General features: G+C 43.9%; 1 protein-coding gene and 1 long non-coding RNA gene across 3 annotated transcripts; one reads left to right on the top strand and one right to left on the bottom strand.

Moving 5' to 3' along the window:
- Positions 1-1,264: 1,264 nt before the first annotated feature.
- On the bottom strand, positions 1,265-10,227 carry LOC139611492 (uncharacterized). The gene is made up of 4 exons (XR_011686319.1): positions 10,091-10,227; positions 8,461-8,555; positions 4,244-4,490; positions 1,265-3,691 (listed from the first exon to the last, which is right to left on the bottom strand). It is a non-coding gene; the product is annotated as an uncharacterized lncRNA (long non-coding RNA).
- Positions 9,904-21,429, top strand: egfl7 (EGF-like-domain, multiple 7). 2 transcript variants are annotated; one of them, XM_071466220.1, is made up of 9 exons: positions 9,904-10,340; positions 14,512-14,790; positions 15,421-15,543; positions 16,595-16,707; positions 17,264-17,359; positions 17,456-17,671; positions 19,506-19,582; positions 19,897-20,059; positions 20,911-21,429. In XM_071466220.1, exons 2-9 carry the CDS (start codon positions 14,711-14,713, stop codon positions 20,928-20,930), a joined length of 888 nt encoding a protein of 295 aa, XP_071322321.1. In that variant the 5' UTR covers positions 9,904-10,340; positions 14,512-14,710; the 3' UTR covers positions 20,931-21,429. The 2 variants fall into 2 exon arrangements, with proteins under 2 accessions (XP_071322321.1, XP_071322322.1); XM_071466221.1 differs by lacking the exon at positions 9,904-10,340 and adding an exon at positions 11,762-12,002.
- The last annotated feature ends 118 nt before the right edge of the window (positions 21,430-21,547 follow it).

Here is a 21,547-nt window from a genome sequence, read left to right as displayed (position 1 = left end):
AGTCAAGGGGGTCGAGGAGAAATTTAAGTTTGGGCCAAACTGGGCGGATAATCACAACCAGGCTGAAAGAACGAGCAAAAGTTCAGATGATGAGGATCAAAGGAGGGGGACAATTGGAAGATGTGGCTTTGCCTGATGTTAAAATGTCGGGGCTAACTCAACTGATGTCTGCGGACAAAAGGTTGGAGCAGCAAATCTGCCCGTTTTTCACAGCGTTCGTCTGGGTGGGGCCGAGCGGGAGAGCAAGTCTGCAGGATTGAGATAAATTCAGAGGGGAGTCGATGGGAAGTGCTCTCACATCACTTCCTCTCTTTGTTTTAGCCGCTATTTTCAAGGCCTGGAATGTAGTTCCTGCAAGAGGTGAAGGAATTCAAAACAAGTTCATTAACCTCAGCGTAGGGGAGCGCTGAGGTGGGAACGGACTCTGCACGTGTGTGTCGTTGTTGTCGTGTTTGTGAATGAATGAGTCTGCGGAGAGGGCATCGACAAGACCGCATGTGTTTTCACTATCTCTGATGAGCTTGGTAAACCCAATCTAGTTCAACTGGTTTACAACTGTGTGAGTTGTACGTCCTGTGTGTGTCACAGGGTTTGTGTGGGAGAATGAGAAAACTCGAGCGCCACACCCTCATCACATCCTGTGGCAGGCCTGTCCTTGTGTGTGTCTCAGGCCAGGGTCCAGAGACATACCAAAGCCCTGCAGTCCCAGCACACTGATATAAACACTGACCCTTGAAAGGAAGCCTGTGTGTGTAGTTGTGTGTGTACACTTGCAGGCTTGTGTATGCCAGTGTTTAAACTGCTATCAACTTCATATGTAAGATGCACATATTTGATGACTTTGTTCCTATTTAACTAAACCTCCCTTGGCTCAACAAATACGTTTCCACTGCTCGACAACACCTGACACTTCCATTGTGTTGCATTGTTAAAGGCAGGATATCTGTCATGTTTTCACCACTGGTCTGTCTACAGGTTTTTTAAGTGGGTATATCTCTCTGGGGACATCTCAGCGGTGCCCAGTTCTCTGCACACAGACATCCGGAAATCCAAAAGACCTCAGTCCTGCTAATGACTCTCTAGGAAACTGCAGTCAGCAGCAGCAGGATTTGAAGCTGAGTAAAGTTCTTTCCAACTCTAGTTTGACAACCTTTCAGAAATATGAGAGAAATGAGTGATGTGCATTTGTCACTCCTCGTCACAAGTTGCACAAGTCTGTAAGTTTTGAGCCTAACCCTGTCCAATCAATTTTGCTTTTCCTCATTGCTTAATTGGACTAATTTTGACAGCCCTGAAGATGTAAACCGCCCAGTATTTCACAAGAAAAAAAACAGAGTAGATATAACACATATCTGTTGTTCTTTGTTGTTTTTTTTCCCATGCCCCCTGCCCCCGTACATTTTCATCTGAAGACCCAGCGAGGCTAGCTGTTTCCCCTTGCTTCCATTCTTAATGCTAAGTGGCTGCTGGCTGCAGTTTTAAAGTTACCACACAGACATGAGAGTCACATTGACCCTCTCTTTTAATTCTCAGCAAGAAAGAAAAAAAAAAAAAAAAGTGTATTTCCCAAAATGTCAAACCGCTTCTTTAAGAGACAACATGACAAATTAAAGAATAAACACAGGTCTGTTGCGGGCCACAATGTTTTTAATCTGGTGTGGTTAAATACATTTATGGTTTCTACTAAAATCTTTTATATGCCAGAGGAACCCACTTGGAAAAATAAAACAGATTCAACTCAACAATTGTTTTGCTGACGAATTGTTTATCTTGCACGCGAGTTCAGCTCAGCCTGCCTTCCCCTTGGTTTATCACCCTCAATTGTCCTCATTTATTTCTTAATGCCGCGCTGTTCTTACTTTTCGTCCATGGCCGTCTCCTCTGCGCAATCAGTGCCGTTGAACTGGAGACAGTATGTTGATGAGGCAATGCCACTCACACTTTGTGGGCGCATTAGGGCCCCACTGCTAATGTCTTTGACATAGTTATGAGAGTGCCTTGCCTCATAAAGACCGTGTGCAGCAGCGTGCAGTAGCTGCAAGCCCCGTCAGAGAGAGAGGCCCATTTGTCAGGCTTGTTTATTGAGACATTTTGCTGCTGTGCACGCTGGTTACATCGAAGGTCGCGATTTATATTTTCATGCTCTCTTATTAAAATGATTGACACTGATAGGGGAGCAAAGCAAAAAGCATGTGGGTATATTCTTTGAGTGTTTCCAGTCTGTGGAGGTACAGGATCTGATGCCCCTCATGTGTCTCAAATCAAATCAAGTTTTATTTAAATAGTGCCAAATCACAACAGAAGTTGGCACTTTCCAATTGGAGCAGGTCAAGACCTTCTCTATAAAGTATAGGAAAGAAAGAGACCCAACAATTCTCCCTTAAGTTCAACAGGCACATTCATAGAAATGCTGAACAAACTGTCACTTTTGATTTGCTCTGATTTGCTCTCCATAGCTACAGTGAATAATCACATTTATACTAAATGGATGTCAAGGACAGTGGAGCTTTGGAGCTCATGTACAACTGGAGACAGACAGGAGATCAAATAGCTGTAATGTTGAGACTGTTGCACAGTGTTCCTGGGGCTCGGCTGTGGTCTGACATAAATCTTCTCCAGAGCCTGTCTGATATACCATAACTGCCTCTTGGCCATCTGTGCATAGTTAGTGAGCTAGATACCTTTTTAATGAACCCGTCATTAAGACATTAGGAGAAAGTAACGGCTTTGTGCTGGTATTCCCTCTCTGTGGTCCACTGATGGCCCCACTAAATGCAACAATTCAAACAGCACTGTACTTCATTACAGAGCTGCATCTGCATTGCAGGACTGGGATCTCCACACAAGCTGTGTTAGTTCACACTACGACAAAAAAAAAAAAAAAAGGGAAAATCACTTAACTACATCAATGACAATCAAGTTATAACCCGACAGAAAGAGCAGGGTGGGGTCTCATACACAGAGCTGGATTCTCATAAACCTCTCATCAGCACACGGAGTCATGCTGCAGCAGCTCGCTCTTTACTTACACTCCTGCATGGTCCATTATACGTTCTCCCTTTTCTCTCAATACGTGAACATGTGAGGGGAAACTGAGAAAGAGCAGCTGCCTGGTAAGGGCAAAATACATATACATGCAATCATGCTGCAGAATGTATGTTAATATTTTGGTTATGAAAGTAACCAAGTAACACCAGAAGTGGCTGAAATGAAATAACTCAGACGTTCATTTTTATGACCGATATTAAAATATTAATTTATTTATTATTATTCGACAGATATAAAGAAAAGGTGTTTATCTTGTAAAAATGATTTTGTAAGGACTAAGCAACACATAAATTGACTGTGGTTGCAAAGCCCTGCAGGCATTGACAGACTAAAAGGGCACCTGGGCACAGACAGGTAAAAGGCACCTACCCTTCCTATATAGGACCCCCAGACCGAAACACATACAAACATCACAACCTCTTTATGGTTGTTTTGCATCTATTCGTGGTCATTTTTATCTCTGTGGTTGTTTTGCGTGTCTTTGTGGTCATTTTGTGTCTTTTAACTGAGCTCTATGACTTTCAAACAAGAAATATTGACAGTCTCTTCATACAGAAGCTCTAGCTCAGGGGCCCCCTGACCTCTTGGGCCCCTGGGCCTGTGCCTGGTAGGTCCAATTGATAATCCATCCATGTCCATGTCCCTAGAGAAGATTCAAATAGGGCTTTTCATAGTGGGAGGTTGTCATTTTATGTGAATGGCTATTATTCATTTCCTGCAGACATAGCACAGATATATATTTTTATTTTTTATCTATTTAACTGTGTGTATTTGTGTATGAGTGAGTTGAAGTGAAAGTAATGAATGTTAACAAAGCAATTATTTGGTTAGTTGATTAATCGATCATTTGATCCACAATTTTGATAATTGATTGACTGTTGAAATCGGCTAGAATCAATATTTCTGTATTAACAATTGGTCACATGGCTCCTTGTATGTGAAAGAGAGGCCCTGTAGTGAATGTAGTGGAGCATTTAGCTGCTAAAGAGCCAGATATCTCCCAGAGGAGCTGGTGGAGAACAAAAACAGAGCTAATAGGAAAAAAACTCTATTGTTGTTAATGATAATCTAATGAAAATAAGATGCCTGCAAGCCTAAGTCTGAGATGATAATATTGTGGACAATTTTGTAAATTAAGCAAAACATGGATAAAACACTAAACAGTGAGACACTGAGTAAATGACTTAAATGTTACCTCTTGGGAAGAAGTGGTCGGTGTGTTGGGTGGTCCTGGTCTTAATGGGCCAGTGCTCTTTCTCCCTGGGGACAGCTCTGAAACAGATGGCTGCCTGGCTGAACAGAAACCTTCCTGCTCTCTGCTCCACCCTGATGTCACTCAGTCCCTTTTGATGTAGTATCCCTCCATTCAGGAGTGTGGACATCATACTTGTGGCTGTCATCCAGACTGGCACGCATCAACAACCTACGAAATCAACTGGCTGCTGCAGGAAGAGAATCACTTATGCTGAGCCTTGTAGTCAAAGCAGATTTTCAATAACAACTTTAGGTCAAATTGTGAAGAAGACAGTGTTGAGGATGTGGAGGACAAGGGGATGAATCTGTGGTTAAAAGGGTCATATGGGGATCTATGAGCAGTGGAGAGTTTGGTAAAGATCTCCCACAATGGTTCATATACTGAGAAAGATGAGCAGGAGAAAACTGGATTGCAGGAATGTTAAATAATGAGCAATTTAAATGAATGATTCTTAATTTTCCCTGCTTATCTACATGGGAAACCACAAACAATAAGCATTCAGATAACACTGAGTATTCAGGCCCTTTGCTATGACACTTGGGTTAGGTGGCTTCCATTTGTCTTGATCATCTTTGAGATGTCTCTACACATTGATTGGAGTTCACCTGTGGTCAGTTCTACTGATTGGATGTGATTTTGGAAAGGTGCACATCATACTATATGAAGTCTCACAGCTGACAATGAACATCAGAGCGAAAACCAAGTCATGAGGAGGAAGGAACTGCCTGCAGAGCTCAGAGACAGGATTGTTTCGAGACACAGATCTAGGGGAAAAAAATCTGCATTAAATATTCTCAAGAGCACAGTGGCCTCCATGATTCTTATGGAAGAAGTCTGGGGCAGCCAGGACTCTTCCTCAAGCTGGCCGCCCAACCAAACTGAGCAGAAGTGGAGATGGTCACTCTGGATGGGCTCCAGAGATCCTGCATGGAAGTAGGAGAATCTTCCAGAAAGTCAGCCATCACTGCAGCTCTCCACCGATCTGGGCTTTACGGCAGAGAGGCCAGACCGAACCTCTCCTTAGTGAAAGTTTACCAAAAAAAAACACCTGAAGGACTCTCAGACTGTGAGAAACAGGATTCTCTGATCTGATGAAACAAGATTGAACTTTTTGGCCTCAATTCTAAGCATCATGTCTGGATGAAACCAGACATGCAGGCAGCTGTTTAAGTGCCTGCATTTATGAAACAGACATGTTTAATGTCTCTTTAACCATTCTTGAAATGAGTAATGTTTTCCCTCCAATATCGTTTCCTTGTCTTGTCTATTTCTGCAGAAGAAATCGAAAGATAACCCTCACTGAAACAACACACTAAACAGTAAACTGCCAAATACTGCTGCTGACAAGGCGTCATAAAAGTTGGCAACACTCTGACGAATCCCACAGCCTAGAAATATTACATTTCTTCTTGTAACAACGACCCTCGCTGTGACATCGCTGCATCCAGGAAATAAATATTTGTATGGGAACAGAACATTAAATCATTGTGGAACAGGCTGGAGAAAATATTTCAGGATTATTGTTGCAGCGCAGTGAGAGTGTCCACATTTAACACTCTCGCAGCTTCAAAGGACCACAGCTGACACGGCCACTGTTCCAAACATGAGCCTCAGAGCGGGAGAATTTGATTACTATGGTAAATCAGACTCACGTGTTTCTGAGACACAGAGTTTGGTGGAATGTGTTTAACTCCCTAATCTCTCCGCACTGTTGATGACAGACTGACAAGGAGAGCTGGCAGCGGGAGGACGGAAATACTGTATGAAGGAGAGGCCATTAAGAGGGACATTGAAACATGGACTTAAAAAGAAAACACTCACATGGAGCAAAATTAGTCAAGGATATTTTTGGTTTGGTTGGGTCTCTCTGAATCCTGCAGCAGATTTGAATGATGTATTTTCAAACTACCACTAGCTGTTGAAGTGGAGCACAGTCAGGAAGCACTGGGACCACCAACAAACCAACAAAGTCTTTTCATTTCCAGGGAGGGGGGTCTGCAGATGAGATGAGTGCATGCCTCTGCTTTGTCTGATGCGGAGGGTGACAGGGGAGTGATGGTATGGTGGCAGGCCTTGGACAACAGGATGTCCTGTTTGGCTGCTCAGCATGGAAATCCTACAGAGCAGAGACACATGCTACACCTCGAGTCTTGTTCCCGGGTCACTTGTGAGTCAGCAAAGTTGATCAAATCTAACATTATTGGAACATTTAATTTTGACAAAATCTAACACATCTAAAATGAGATTTCAAAACGTAGGAACGGTAGGAATGTTGTTGCACAACTGCAGCGAGTCTGCATATCATCACACCCATCTCTGCCTGTTTTACAGTAAACCACAAACACAATCACACAACATTAAGTCTGGCTTCACTTCTCTAGACAGCAAAGCATGTTATAACCCTATTAAAGTATCAAATCCCTAAAAGCTGCAGTTATAGAAAACATTGCTCATTCTGCTGACTTACATTCCTCCTTTAGTGGCGGTGACTGTAAAACTCTGGCACACAACTCTGCTTCAAAATGTAAAGATGGAAACTAATTCTTCCTACTTTCTGTACTATAATACTCGAGCTGTTGTGCAAATTAAGATCAAATGTGCTGTCTTCAGCATTCAGCATTTATTCAGGGATTTATTTATAGTTATTTTAGGACATTTTTGCCTTTATTCTGAAAGTTGCAGTGAGTGAGAGACAGGAAAGTCAGGGGGCAAATGCAGCAAAGGGCCACAGGTCAGATTTGAACCCGGGCTGCTGCGGTTAGGCCTAACCCTGTACCGGGAGCCCCCAGCATTTAGGATTCTATTCAGTAAATGGAAGATAGTTAGTTAGCCTAGCTTGCTAATGTCAGCACAGATTTCTACTAAATCAGCTTTCAACACCTGCTGACACATCAGCAGCTCTCTCTCTCACACACACACACACAGTGCTGTGCATTATAGAAAGGAGCGGGTCTAGCAGCTTTTTTTCCCTTACCCGCACAGATGTTAAAGCAATTACATTACAGTTGTGAGTCAGGATCAAAAATTCACCGCCAGTGGTGGGGTTCCTCTTTCTGTAGAAATGTAAATCATATTGAAGTTGAATTAAAAGAAAAGATAAAAATAAATAAGTGGGAAAACATGCAAAACGGGTGCAAATGCTGCCTCCCTGCTTTGGTTTTCGCAGACACCAGATCTCAGCCAGCACCCATGGGAGATTTTGGACCATTGTGTTAGACAGTGCTCTTCACCACTATCTTCAAAACACTAATGTTCATCCCTCTCTCTCTCTCTCTCTCTCTCTCTCTCTATATATATATATATATATATATATATATATTCCAATGAGCACAAAGCAACCACACACAGGCATATTACTGCGCGCACACACACATGCAAAATTAAGCACAAAAACAAACTGGCTGAAACCAGCCACAAAAGCACTTCACCATGTTCAGATATATTTATGGGGAACAATAATATTTAATCTGTATTGTGTTGTCTACCTCTTCCTCTCACTTTTCAAGAACTATTCATCTTGTCATAAAACTTTACTGCGTTTATTGTAAGGGTTTGAACGTTACTTCCCTTCTGTGCAGTCGCACACATGCATCCCTCCTGTGCCGATCTTCACAATACTGACTTGAAATCTTAGAGTTAGAATGTTTTGCAAGAACTTAAAATTTTTACTCTCTTAGTGTTATTGTGGGGCACAGCTGCCCCCTTGTTCATGCCCCATCCAGGGTCACTGCTACTGCCCTTTAGCAAAATCTGTCAGGTCCTCTTTGACGCAGATCCGTTTCCTCTCGAAGTGAGATTTTTATTGTTCCAAGGGAGCAGACTCCAGAATCTACCTCCCTCAGCCTTTTCCTGTTTCCTCTTAAAGAGGAAGTGCTGCTATGCTTCAGTTTCTCTAACCCCCTGTATCTTCTCTGGGACAAATCTGGAACACTGACTGTAAAACTTTGCTTGTGTCGGCCAAGTCTTGATTTCAAAGAATAAAAAGAGTTCCTTAAAATGAGATATCCTCCTACTTTAGTTTCACTTACACAATCTTAGACACACACACACACACACACCTGGACCAGTGTATTCACAAACAAGCACACACTGATTTTGCATCCTTTATTCTAATGCGCCCCCTCTGAGCAATCAGCCTTGAAGGGGTGTGTGCTCACCTGCGACCCCAAAGTGGAGCATTCCCATGGTTCCTCAGCACGTAGTAGTAGTTCTTTGTATGCAGGGAGGGTCAGACCATTAGTCAGTATAAGCCCTTGAATTAACATTTAAAAAAACATTAAATAATCTATCATCACATGACAAATAGAAACAAACTTAAGCCTAAAAAGTATGATCTAATATCAAGTAATTTCTCATCATAAATTTAAGTAGAGACGTAGTCCATGTTCTGGTTCATGCCCCCTGAAGCCCAGCCGCTGAACCATAAACACACACGCACACAAAAAGAAAAAAAAACGTTGTGTGAGTGTGTGTGCACACTTGCATGCATGTTTAACTGTGTGAGTATGTGGTGCAGTTCTGCATGTACTTAAAATGACAAATGAGTCCTGGTTGTCGGGCTAATCTTAGTCAAGCTCAGCTTCAAGGCAGAGGAAGAGCAGCCTTTTCTGTCTTTGGTACAGGATGTCAGCAACCACGACTCAAAGCTTTTTAGGCTCACGTTCGGTACCTGGTCTGAACCAAGATGGCAAGACCCCGTCCGGAAAAACTCCACGACTCTCAACTGGACTGGGAAACATGAGGCTCTCACACGAGGCGATTTGTCAGCTCAAATAAATTTGTGTTACTGAAATACTACAAAGTTCTCGCTCTCCAGAAAACCATACAGAAAGGTGTGTTGGATCATTATCTCTGATTGAGAGAGAACAAAAATAAACAAATCTTGCACAAAGACCAAAACTCATAATCTATGAGTGATTAGCAGTGTGCAGGAGTTTTTAGTACCACCACCTTTTACCAATTTATCACTTAAATGTTGAAATTCTGCAACATGTTTAGAGCCAAAGGATTTCCGTCGATTTGAGAATTTAGAAAGAGCAGCTGAGAAAACAATCTCACCACTCGGTTCTTTTCTGTTCTGCTTGAAAGCTCCAGAACAACAAGTCATTGTCAGACTGTTTTCCTCATTTTAAAATAGATTTTTGCCAACTGCCAGCTAACTGCTAACTAGATTACCATGTTTCTGTTGAGTTATTCTGACAACATGATCAACACATACAGCTTGCCCGTGGCTTTTACAATTCACAAAACTCCCTCAGTGTGGATGAGAATGACAAAATTTATGTTAGATCTTTTTTTTTTAACACTTCTGTGACAGGTTTAGCATTCCCTCAGCTACACTGAGCTACAATAGAAGCACACAAGCAGAAGGGGGGGGGGGGGGGGGGCTTCTTCCTTATCATGCAACTGTTTGGGTTTAACATGCTGCAATTTAACAGATTGGATCTCCATTACCACTGTAAACATGAGCCTATATAAGCTGCCATTGTGCCACCAGCTAAAGTATTTGAAATGCCAGTTAAGTGGTGTTATATTAAGCTGGGTTTAAGTTCAGTAAATACAAATAAACTTCCAGTGCTGTTAATTCCCGTGTTTTCCTCTGGGCTGCAAAGGCAGCAGAAGGCCATGAGGTGAGGAAGGCTGAAGGCACTTATTATTGCCCCCCTTCAAGATGTCTGCGCCACAATGGGGACAGAAAAATGCCTCAAAATCAGATTCGCGAAGCGGTTTGAGCAGGATGGAGAGTGTTTGTGCAGGAGAGGGGTTTTATCAGCGGCAAACACTCACAGGAAGTCCGGTTTGGGATTGTCCATCCAATTCCTGCGTTCCACAGGAAGCTCTGCATAAAAAGCAACTGAAAAACGCCCAAAGACATTTCATTTGTCGCCAGTCGACTCGCAGGGAGCACCTCGAATTGCCCGAGAGGTTTTTATTTCAAACCACCAAACCCGAGCTTTAAAAGAAATTCCCACCATGGAAGAGTCCGCTAGTCCACCGGCCCGGCGGCACACGCACCTGAAGCCCCCCCGCTGCGAGGGTAAGCTTTTTCTTTTTTTTTTTATTATTTATTTATTTATTTTACACATTTTCAAAGGCCTGTTTCATTTTGTGTTGTACAACTTTGTTTTTCCAATTGATTTTACTTTTTTTTTTTTATATCACCGCAGCTAAACAAAGCTAACAAGCTAAACACCACAATCACACAAAGGTATAATCACACTTCAACATTTTATACAGGCAAGAACCGGACAGCAAACTACACAGCTGCAGCTCAGACTGTAACTGTGCCATAGTGAGCATGGATAAGGCTTAAGGTTGATTATATGTCCATGTGTTGAGAGTATACATGCATGCTGTTAAACAGTGTGTGTCACACTGTGCTCCTGAACCTTTCATTTGGGGGATATTTGACATTTTTTCTTAAAAATCTTGCCACAATATGCGTCATTAGTAATTCCAATACAGGGTGTGTGAACTGTAATCATTTCTCAGTGGGAATAATGTAGTTTTGATAGTTTGCATTAGTTAACGAACACATGATATAATTAGAGGTCAGATTTCTTCTTTTTGGCTTGATATTATCCTCATTCATGAATTAAGATCTTTCAAATATTGACCTAATTTGCCTTGGACGTAATTTCTGAGGAAAAGGATTGGCACACTAGCAATGACGGAAAGGCATGATTAAAGCTCTTAATGTCTCTAATTTATAATAAAATGTTGACAGTTATTTGTTCCTTTTGCACTCACAGGAAGGTTTTACAGGAATTTATTTATTTATTTTGCAAAAGACATGAATCCTCCTATGGCTACAAAGCCTGACTAAATCAACCTTTTCTTTCTTCTGGTAACTTTCTATATGGCTGCGGTTCCTCGGTGGATTAAAGGGCAGGATCACAGGTTTTAATGTTTATCTGAAAACATATGAACAGTGAAAATGTTTTTTTTTTTTTTTCTTTTGTTTTCTTTGCAGTAAACATGTCTTTTGTCCATACCAGCCATTATGAGATCTGGTAATGTGCTTACAGTAAGTGATGGGGGATGAAATCCCCAGTCTTCAGCAAGGCTTGAGTCTCAGCCATGAGTCAGCTCAAGAGTCAAGAATCAAGGGGATATCTTCCAAAAAAAACCCCAAAAAAACCCACTTACAATCCTATAAGCAACTACAGAGAATTTCATACTACAGAGGCAGTGAGTTTGGAAGATACCCACTTGATTTGACTAACTCTGATTTTATCTCCCTTCACTTCCACTGGAAGTCATGCTGTCAGGAAGAGGTCTCTTGAGCAGCAGGAATGACGAGGGCGCACAATCACTAACCCTTCAATTAGAGCAGCTCTGTGAGGTCCTTACCCGCCAGCTTGGGGAGTGTATCAGTAGGTTTTAAAGGAAAAAAAATAAAAATAAATAAAATTAAGTCTGTACTATGACGTCACACACGGGTCCCCCCCAGTGCGGGCAGTCTGAGTTGCGGGACACCCAGCTGGAGGAGTGGGAGGAGGTCCTACCATCACCCCCCACGCTCCCTGACAGTCTGCGCTCCGGCACAAACCTGACTCGGAGCGGAGCTTTATCCCCGGACTCTTTAGCTCTTCGCAGCGGAATATAACGGGACCGCGGCCGCGTCTCCGGCTCCTGCGGCGCGCCGCCGTGTTTTCGTGGGGATTATTCTCGGGAAAGCTGATTGCTCATTCGCACGGTTTGTGATCACCTCAGTGTCCATGCTTGCGCCCTGCTTATCGGCTTTTAGCGGCTTGAACCGTGCGTGTCCGGCAGCCCGCATGTCGCTCAGTGTCGGAACACACTTTTTCCTATTTCTCTATTTTGTGGAGTCATTGATTTAATGTGTGTGTGTGTGTGTGTGTGTGTGTGCGTGCGTGTGTAACTTTACGTGCGTGTCCGTGAGAGTGTGACAGAGACAGTGCTTTGAGTGGAGCGTGTGGCGCGGTGCTGTGGAGCAGCGCCCTCTCATGGCGACCACAGGAGAGTGTGTCTGCTTTAACTTCAGTCCTGATGTGTCGTGATTGTGGGTCAGATGCAGACACAAACACACTGTGATCACACATTTTCTTCCAGATTACAAGATTCCTTTTCTATGAAATGTAGTTTTTTTTTTGTTTTGTTTTTTTTTGTTTTTTTGCAAAATGAGATTTATTCAGGATGATGTTTTGGAAATGTTCAGTGGCTTGTGTAGAAATGCACTTCATGCATCCCAAAGAAATAATGAAGTTTTGACATTTTATTTTATTTCTTCTTACTAAAAAGCTGTTATCCAATCAGAAAATGGCATGTTTGTATACCACACCCAACTAGTGTGAACTTTTTGGACGGCTCCTTTTTCGTTGCTGATGTGATGATGCTTAGATTGTCACACCACTGCACACACACTGTCTTCAAAGCAGCCCCCCCCCCCCCCCCCCCCCCCCCCCCCCCACTGCACTGACAGTGACACTCGTTGCGGTGATTTGTGAATGAACACAGACTTTAGATGTGCGTGTCCTGTCTCCAGGCACTGTGCCAGCAGGGGATCAGTGAGACATGCAAGCTGTCAACCGAGGCTTTAGCATCACCTCCAGGATAAGTGAGGTCTCTCCCGCAGGCTGTGGTCCTGCGATCACACCGCGCTGGCTTTAATGCCCTGTTCCACATTTCCCTGGGGTGAAGTATCTGCTCTGTTTAAAAACGTGCCTGCTGGATAACATCAGAGCAGGATCAGGTCCAAGCTGACGGTCATGCAGCCTGGAACCGCTGCGTTATGAGCATTCTTCCTTACAGAGGGACGCCTCGCTCCTTCTTTTAATCCCGTGCAGTATGTACGTAATAATGTGGCTAATATGGTGTGAAGGGATAAGAAAGGAGAGTTCTTTGTCTTTTTTCCATGTCTTTGAGTCCATGCAGGTGCGGGTCAGCGAGAGTTCAGATCTGCTTTGCCCACAAGAACTCCTGACTGTGTGTAGAGAACCTGAATATATGTGATGCATAAATGTCCACAACTGTTGCTTTTTCTTTGTGGCTCAGTGAGGTCAGAAGTTCAGGCCAGAGAGCCACTCACAGCGGGCCAGTTCCACATTTCATTTCAGCTTCACTCCTGACTCTTGTGCAAGTTGCCAGGCCCAGTGATGCATCCTGACATCTGCCTAACAACATGTTATCTGCTGTTGGAGCCCAGCGTTTCTCTCTCTGTGTCGGGAACATTAAGCTGTCATGGATACTCCTGAGATTAGCACACAAATCAAAATATTCAGTTTAAAACACAAACAAAACACAGGTCAGGTCTTTATTGCTGATCGTAAAAATGTTTTAGACTTGGGGACATATTCAACCAAAGTAAACATGCTACAGCTACGCTACACCCCCCCACTGCAATCAGTTTTATGACTTTTAAAATCACTCACCGGGGAAACATATTAAAACTATGAGAAATAAAAAGTGAAAATGTCAGGAAAACCTTAGAATTTCCAAAAATATACAAATGATTATGGGAATGTTTTTAAATTACGATTTAACAGTAAAACCAAACAAAGCAGGAAATGTTCATAAAAAAAAAAAACTCAACAACTGTCATGTAATTCAACTGCTGGCTGACATTTTAATTAAAGGAAATGTATGACTATAGAGTAACCCTCCCCGTGCTTGTTTCTGACGCCCACGACAGAGCCTCTCTCCTTTTTATAGACCCATGTTGTACAACTCAAGTTCACTCCTGACATAAAAATGTGGCCACTTTGCAGTTTTTCAGCCAGTTTTTCATTTCACACTGTGACGTGACGACTTTTGCCTCTTTCTTTTTACAGTCCAAGAGTAAAACCTCTGCTGTTTCTCACCCCCTTACCTCACCTGCCCTCTTCAGCCACTGATGAGAAATGACAGAGCTCCTATAGCAGGGTGGTGGTTAACATTTTCTACCCAGATTTAATGCGCACTAATGCTTTTGAAAGGGGTGGTCTGGTTTACTGTAGAAGAGTCTGCTCTCAGAGACACGACACAGCTGACGCTGGCAGTGCTGTGTCCATCCCTCTAGTGGTCGGCCTCTTCAAAGGAAATGAGTTCTGACCCGTGGCTGCAGAGGAATGAGCTGTATTTCATTCATGTTTCTGTTGAAACTTGTGGAATTTATCCCCCTGTTCACCTCATTTCTGAGCTCGAGCAGATGCAGGATGAAAACAGGGCTGAATCTCATAATCAGCTCACATTCCCTCTCCTTGCAGGTAGCCGGACTCATCCTCCCGGAGACAAACGTACACGCTCAAGCGCGAGGAGGCGTTGGCTGCTGTCCACGACCCCCCACCCCACCCCTTGCCCCCACCACCCTCTCTCCCTTCATCCTCCTCTCCTCTTCCCTCCCTCCGACTGGCACAGAGAAGCGCATGAGAGACCGAGCAAGAGAACGTGGGAAAGAGGAAGACAATGTACCAAACGCTGCTGCTCTCCTCCTCCCTCTTCATCCTTCATGTGATGGGCACTCCCCAGTTCTTCGCTCACCATGGGTAACGGCTCACTTAATACTCTTCCTGTGTTTATTATGGCCTGTCATTTTGCTGCGTGAGGTCCCTCAGCCGTGGATCTCCACTTCAGCTGTCATTCAGGCCTGTTTGCTTTAGAGACCTCTTGACCCGCTGTGAATGTATACAGATTGGTTAAATGACATTTAAACATTTAAGAGAGCACTCTCTCAGGACCAAGGCTTCTCCCTCTCTGTCCTAGATGATTAGACACACACCAGCACGGGGGAGTCTGCAGGCTCATGTTGTCATTTTCAGTTGATTTGCACAAAGACCAAAATAAACTCAAAGCCAAATGAAAGGTCAAGTGGAGCCAAAGAGGTCAAAGATCAACTCTCAAATTTGACACATTCTGGAGTGATTACGCTGGTTAGTCAGGAGCAGTTAGGCTGCATGCCAGCTCTTTGGTGACAAACAGAAACCTTTAAGCGTTAATCTGGACTTTCTCAGGCTTTCTGAATCAGACAGGAGAAACTTACTTCCTGAGTATCTCTCTGGAAAACTCAAATCGTCTGAAACCAGCTCGGCTTCAGGCGCAGATGCTATTCGCAGCCGGAAAATCTGTATTTCAGGTCAGTTTTAATATTTGATCTCATGTCTCATCCCTTCTGGCAGGAGGAGGGTGTGTGGCCGAGACCTCCGCCGCAGCGTTGTCATGGCAACGGAGTCCTACGTCCAGCCGGTGCACAAGCCCTACATCACCCTGTGTCAGGGGCATCGCCTCTGTAGCACTTACAAGTAAGACACGACCTCCTCATGTACCAGCGCACAACTCGCACTCAACAACAACAAAATTAACAACAAATTTTATTTCTGTTTTTATTTCGGCCGAGCTGAACCACACGGTCGAGCATTTACTGTATATGAGGCCTCGAGCCATAACAGTGTCAAATCCGTTTCCTAATTACGCCACGATAAGATGTTTATTTAATTAAGGGGTAAACAATGCTTGACATGTTTAGGAAGGGAGAGGGTTAGGGGTGCAGTCATAAATAGATCTAGACTTGGTCCCACACACATACACACACAAATATGCATTTTACACAGAACTGGGTCATGATGGCACATATTTGGTTGGAATCTAAATATCGAGCACTTTGTGTAACTACGGGAAATGAACTGCCTGCCTGCAGAGACTGTGGTTATGTTTATTTTGGACTACGTCTCCCTCCATACTTAGGCGCTCTCGATCTCGCTCCCTCTCTCTCTCTCCAGCTCTGATGCTGTCTAGTTCCCCCTTAACATTCCCTCAATTTTAATCCTTTTCCCTTTTTTTTCTTTAACTCTTCCCTCACCACCAAAGTCCAGTTTCACTTTTGGGTTTTTCATTCTTTTGCTCATTATGTGGGCAGATCTCATAAGATAATTACAGGCCTCTAATCGCATGGTTCTCCTCGCTTTGATGAAATTATTTGATCCTTTTTGTTTTCAGAAAACACATTTCTTTCACTTTGCTTTAAGCTTTAGCCTCAGTTTATCACCCTCCATCTCCACCCTGCATCTCTCCTCGCAAACTAAACATACCAGAGTCTCAGCAGGCTGCAGAAAAACCTCAGATTTTAGATCTGAATTTGCATCTCTTCTCCTGCCCCATCTCACCCCATCTCATGTCATCTCTGACACACTCTTGGAAGTCAGTGGTCCGTGGTTTCAATACTCCTCCAAATTCCCGTTCTCTCATCAGCGTTCTTGCAGCCTGACAGAACAGACCGCATACACGAAGGCGATGACAGCATGAATACCCAGAAATGCCTAACTGCTGTGGGTGTCTCTGTTTTGTCTCACGCAGGACTGTGTACTCGGTGGCGTACCGGCAGGTGAGCAGAGTGGCGTCTCCTTCACATTTCTACCTGGAGTGTTGCCCGGGCTGGCGGAGGTTTCACTCTCACAACTGTAACCAAGGTAACCTGAAGGGACCTGTTGCTCCTGCACAACCTGCACCTGTGTAGTGGGGGAGCTCTTCAAATGTTAAAGGAACAGGAAGATAATAGCTTAGCTTAGCATAAAGACTGGAAGCAGGGGGAAACAGCTAGCCTAGCCCCGTTTAAAGGTAAAAACAAGACAAGTTGTGGTTTTATTGGTGACTATGAGCTTCACTATTTGTTAGCCAGATGCAACAAGGCAACTAGCGAAAACTCCAAAGAAAATATTTCAACACATAATGCCCTGGAAGATCACAACTTTTCATTTTCAAACTTACTTGCACGGATTAAACAAAAGAAACTTTAAAGGTGCTGGTAGGCAGAAGTTATATAGTCAAACAGAGCTAGCCTAGCCTAGCTTCCAGTCTTTGTGCTAAGCTACGCCAGTTGTAGCTTCATATTTAAAAGATAAATAGGAGACTGATATCATCTTTCGGCAAAAATCCAGATAATAATATTACTTATAATGTGCATCCAGCCAAGAAATAGTCGAACACATCAACCACCCAAACTGTTCCTTTAAATGTGTCTTGCAGCCGTGTGTGGACAAGCCTGTGTGAATGGAGGCACCTGCTTAAGACCCAACCAGTGTGCTTGTCCGCTGGGCTGGACGGGCTTCCAGTGCCAAACAGGTATACACACATATACCTGCACAACCACACACGAGTTCTCTGTGCATATTCACACACACACACAAACCACGTTCCCTTGTGTCTCCTGTCTGTCAGATGTGGATGAGTGCAGCGAGCAGCGGCCCTGCGCCCAGGAGTGTGTGAACACAGCTGGCAGCTATCGATGTGTGTGCAGGGACGGCTTCAGGCTCGCCGGAGACGGCCGCTCTTGTCAAAGTCTTCCTCCTCCTCCTTCTCCTCCTCCTCCTCCTGCCACGCCTCCCTCTACCACCCAGACCAGCCAGGCAACAGTGGGTGGTCACCCTGATGCGGGTAAATGAGCAGCACAGACGCGTGTGTGTGCGTTCAAACGGTGTAATTTTGTGTCTTGCAGCAGCGCAGAAGAGAGGAACATAGCCAGCTTCGCGGTCCATTATTACTTTTGGTACGCGCTATGCCACTCTCAACTCGTACCGTGAGTAATAATGCACTGCGACTGGTGCCGACTCCAGACGGAGATCTTGTGGTCTGGCCCCCGTGCAGTGAGACTGGGACCAGTTGGACTTTGATAATGACTCAGTTGACTCCTGTGAGTCCTGCGAGTAAAGCAAACATCTGAGTCTAATCGAGCTCCCATGCTAATACAGACATATTTTTATCCCGCACACTCCATTAGTTTCCTTAAAAATGTTGCAATGTTTTCTGTCACCATGAAAAAGTTGATTTTCATTTGTGTGTGTGGTTCCTGTATCCTAGCAACAAATAATAATACACCCCCCCCCCCTCCCCAATGTCTACAAATGTGGTAGTTGACCCCCGGATATTCTCATCTGAGTCAGTGTTATTGCTCTTTTGGGAACTTATGCAACATGAAACCTTAAAGAAATCTTCCCCCGATTTCTCCCAAATTTTTCCACCTTTGGGGATTTTTGTGAGTCACTGTAAATCTAAAATGCCGTACTGTCTCATGTATTGTATTAAAAAAAAAAAAGAAGAAATATCTCTCTATTAATGTGAGACTGCCAAATTTCTCAGGCTCTGCTCCAAACTCCCTCCAATTTATCAGTGTTCCTACGAGGGAAAAAAAAGACTAAAATCACACAACATGACTGTTCACCCCCCCATGACTCTACATGATATGGATTGATGAGTCTTGCGAGTGTTGCTGAGTCATCAGAAAAACACATAAAGACAGAGGGATTAAAATAAAAAAAGGGCACTTGGTTGAAAAAAAAAAAAAAAAAAACATTGACTCGGTGGAAGCGATGGGGAGTTATTTGTGGGAGCGTGTTCAGCTTCATGCGAGGCCAGCAGAGATGTTTTGCCTGAAGCTGCATTCTTTTATCAGCTCATATACACACGTCAGAGGCCTGTTGACGGAGATCACAGACATAAACACAGGTTTAAATGCTTATGAAGTGGACCACCGCTCTGACCCCGCTGAGCTGCCGTGGAGGAGTGTTGGACTTCGTTTCTGTCTCCATCCTCCTCTTTTTTTTTTTTTTTTTTTTTTTCTCCCCCCTCCTCGACGACGTCTCCGTCTTCTCACTCTGCACTTGGCCAGTGCTTGTGTTCTCATTCCAGCTCCATCAACCCTGTCTGCTGGGGGTCAACGCCCCCCCCCCCCTCCTGTTTCTCAACTCATTCCTGTATCAGTAATGGACCACATCTGGGAGAGATTGAGCCGCTCTCTGCCTGTATGCCGAAGTGCTGCCAGAGAGCGTGGGGAGGGGAGGGGGGGGGGTTAATTCTGCATCCCTGATCTTGGTCCCGCTTGTCCACAGGGACGTTCCCATCGGGTGGAGGCAGACAGACACTTCCCTGTAACCGAAGCATGTTCACAGGAGGGATGAATGAGTGCATGTCTATTTCTAGTGCCCTCTCTTTCGGCTTGTGTATCAGCTTTTTCTGTCGTTCCCATATCCACGATTCCCCCTCTGTGCATAAAATTCCCCCGGCCTCCCTGCAGCTCCGCGATCCTCTTCCTGGTTTGTTTTCGAGACGTTGCAGTGGCCATGAATCTTTGGAGGAGGGGACTGATGAGAACAGGATGCACTGAAAGAATTCATAAAGATAAAAACTTTAAATCTGAGGCGGATTGAGATCTATGGCTTTTCCATAAACACAACACTGACCATCCTCTGACGTGTTTGTATGGTTTATGCAGGTGGAAGCTTCAGCCTGGTGGAGAATGTGACGGAGGAGGTACAGAGCCTGAGGAACAGAGTAGAGCTCCTGGAGAAGGTACATGGGAAAACACATGAACACGTTCAAACACACACATATAAAAGCCACCTACCCCGATACCTCCCGGCCTCGCTCACCATGAACACCTCTGATCCTTCTTTGCTGGTCTGATGTAAAATCCTTGTCGCCATTTCATCCCCAAACCATAGATTCTTTGAAATGCCAGACCTGCTTTTTAAGATTTTTTAACGGGCTTTTATTAAAAACCTGCCTGTGTTTAGTGAAACAAGCATAAAGGGTAAATGAAGTTTAGTTGGTGAAGTATAATTATTTTTGTTTACGAGGTTTCTCCTCTTCCTCACTCCATGCAGAAGTTGCAGTTGGTCTTGACCCCGTTCAGCAGCTTCTTCCCGCTGTCGCTGGACGAGGGCCTGTCAGAGAAGACCACCTTACTGTCCCACTCCTTCCAGCAACTAGACCGCATTGACTCCCTGAGCGAGCAGATCGGCTTCCTGGAGGAGCGCCTCGGCACATGTGAGTGACCGCGGGCTCACCTTTGATTGCATGGAGCTGCGGACGTTGCACTTAAGAGGAGGGAAAAGCCAATATTCAGTTGATTTTGTGTCCCAGGAAAACTTTTACCATGTAAAAGCCCAAATGCAACAGCTGTCCATAATTGAATAAAAAATAAAAACGTATTAAAGCCCATATTCTTAAAAAATCCAATAACATAATAAAATCTTGTGTCTGTAATGTAATAATTGTTTTGGCAATGACACAATAAGTTAGATGGTCCAGTCAAAGTAGATCAAACTGCAAGTGCAATTAAATTTTAACCTAATTAAGACAAATAAAAAATCAGATGGATCAACCAAAGTTAGGACAGTTGATCCTGAGGGGGGCATGAATGTTCAGACGTTCACTCAACACCACAAATATCAGCCTGATGGTGGCGCTAGGAGAACAGCAGAGGGGTCATGAGGTGTCGTCACCAGGGAAACGTGACAGTCGAGAGAATGTGGTGGAACTCCCATCTGCATATCAGGCATCCCCCACGACATCCCCCCGACCCACAGTTTAATAATCTCCACACTGGAGGCTTCAGCTTCTTATTACAGATGTTTATGACATTAGGAGCTTTATCACATTTGGTGTTATTACATTATGTCCAATTATTGCATTATGGGACTTCAGACCATGAAGCTCCAACTGTGAAAATCTGAGGCCAACAATTGATTTGGAAATTCCTCTCAATTAGCATTAAAGTGGAGTTCAGTATGGCTTATTTTTATTTAATTTCACAATCGCTACCAGTGAATATGGAATTAATTTAAAAACATGTGGACAGTACATTGAGAGAACGTTGTACTCTTCTTCCCCTGCAGGTTCTTGCCAGGAGAATTAACCAGCCAACATCTTCAGCCATCATTATTTACAGACGTGTCTCATGAAGTTAAGAGTGACACAAACCTGTGCAGCAGTACAGCTGGTGTGTGCGTGTGTGTGTGTGTGTGTGTGAGAAGGGGCTGGCAGACAGCAGACCCAGCCTCACTCTTTCTCATGCTGTGACACAATCATCTGTGATTTTTCCCAACAGCTTCATTTACTTTTCCTCTTGAATCACTGTCAAATTCTTGATTTTGTAAAAGTACCTGTGTCACCATTACATCATCCCTGTAACATCCAAATTGAACCCCCTGGGGGTCAGAGGTTAAACTGGCCGCTTTTGTTTCTGTGTTTGTTTTTGCATCAGTGCAGCTGTGTCCTCTGTCTGAGCCCCAGATGTGGACATCTGTATTTATCTATTTAAATTATGATTACTTTTAGTTATTTCTCAGTGCTCCAGTAGACATTTTTTTTTACCTAGTTTTGTAACATTTTGTAATAAAAAGCCTTAATCAAAACATGTGGTGTGCTCACTGAAATGAAAGGATCACTGTGTGTCTGCACTGCTGACGCAAGATTAGACAAACTCTCCATTGAGCTAACACAACACTGGACGTTTCCTCCTGACCTCTCCTA

The sequence above is a fragment of the Trachinotus anak genome, unplaced genomic scaffold (genome assembly GCF_046630095.1).
Source record: "Trachinotus anak isolate AG129_WGS33_773 ecotype Australia unplaced genomic scaffold, CSIRO_AGI_Tana_v1 ptg000028l, whole genome shotgun sequence".
NCBI classification, from domain to species: Eukaryota; Metazoa; Chordata; class Actinopteri; order Carangiformes; family Carangidae; genus Trachinotus; species Trachinotus anak.
Note: the sequence above shows the minus strand (reverse complement) of the source record. Positions and strands in the feature narration are given on the sequence as shown.

Excerpts from the sequence above, each read along its gene's own strand:
- egfl7 (XM_071466220.1), top strand. The coding sequence starts at position 14,711 with ATGTACCAAACGCTGCTGCTCTCCTCCTCCCTCTTCATCCTTCATGTG. Across the intron at positions 17,672-19,505 it reads GGGTGGTCACCCTGATGCGG|GTGGAAGCTTCAGCCTGGTG; the intron begins GTAAATGAGCAG and ends TGGTTTATGCAG. Across the intron at positions 19,583-19,896 it reads GAGTAGAGCTCCTGGAGAAG|AAGTTGCAGTTGGTCTTGAC; the intron begins GTACATGGGAAA and ends CACTCCATGCAG.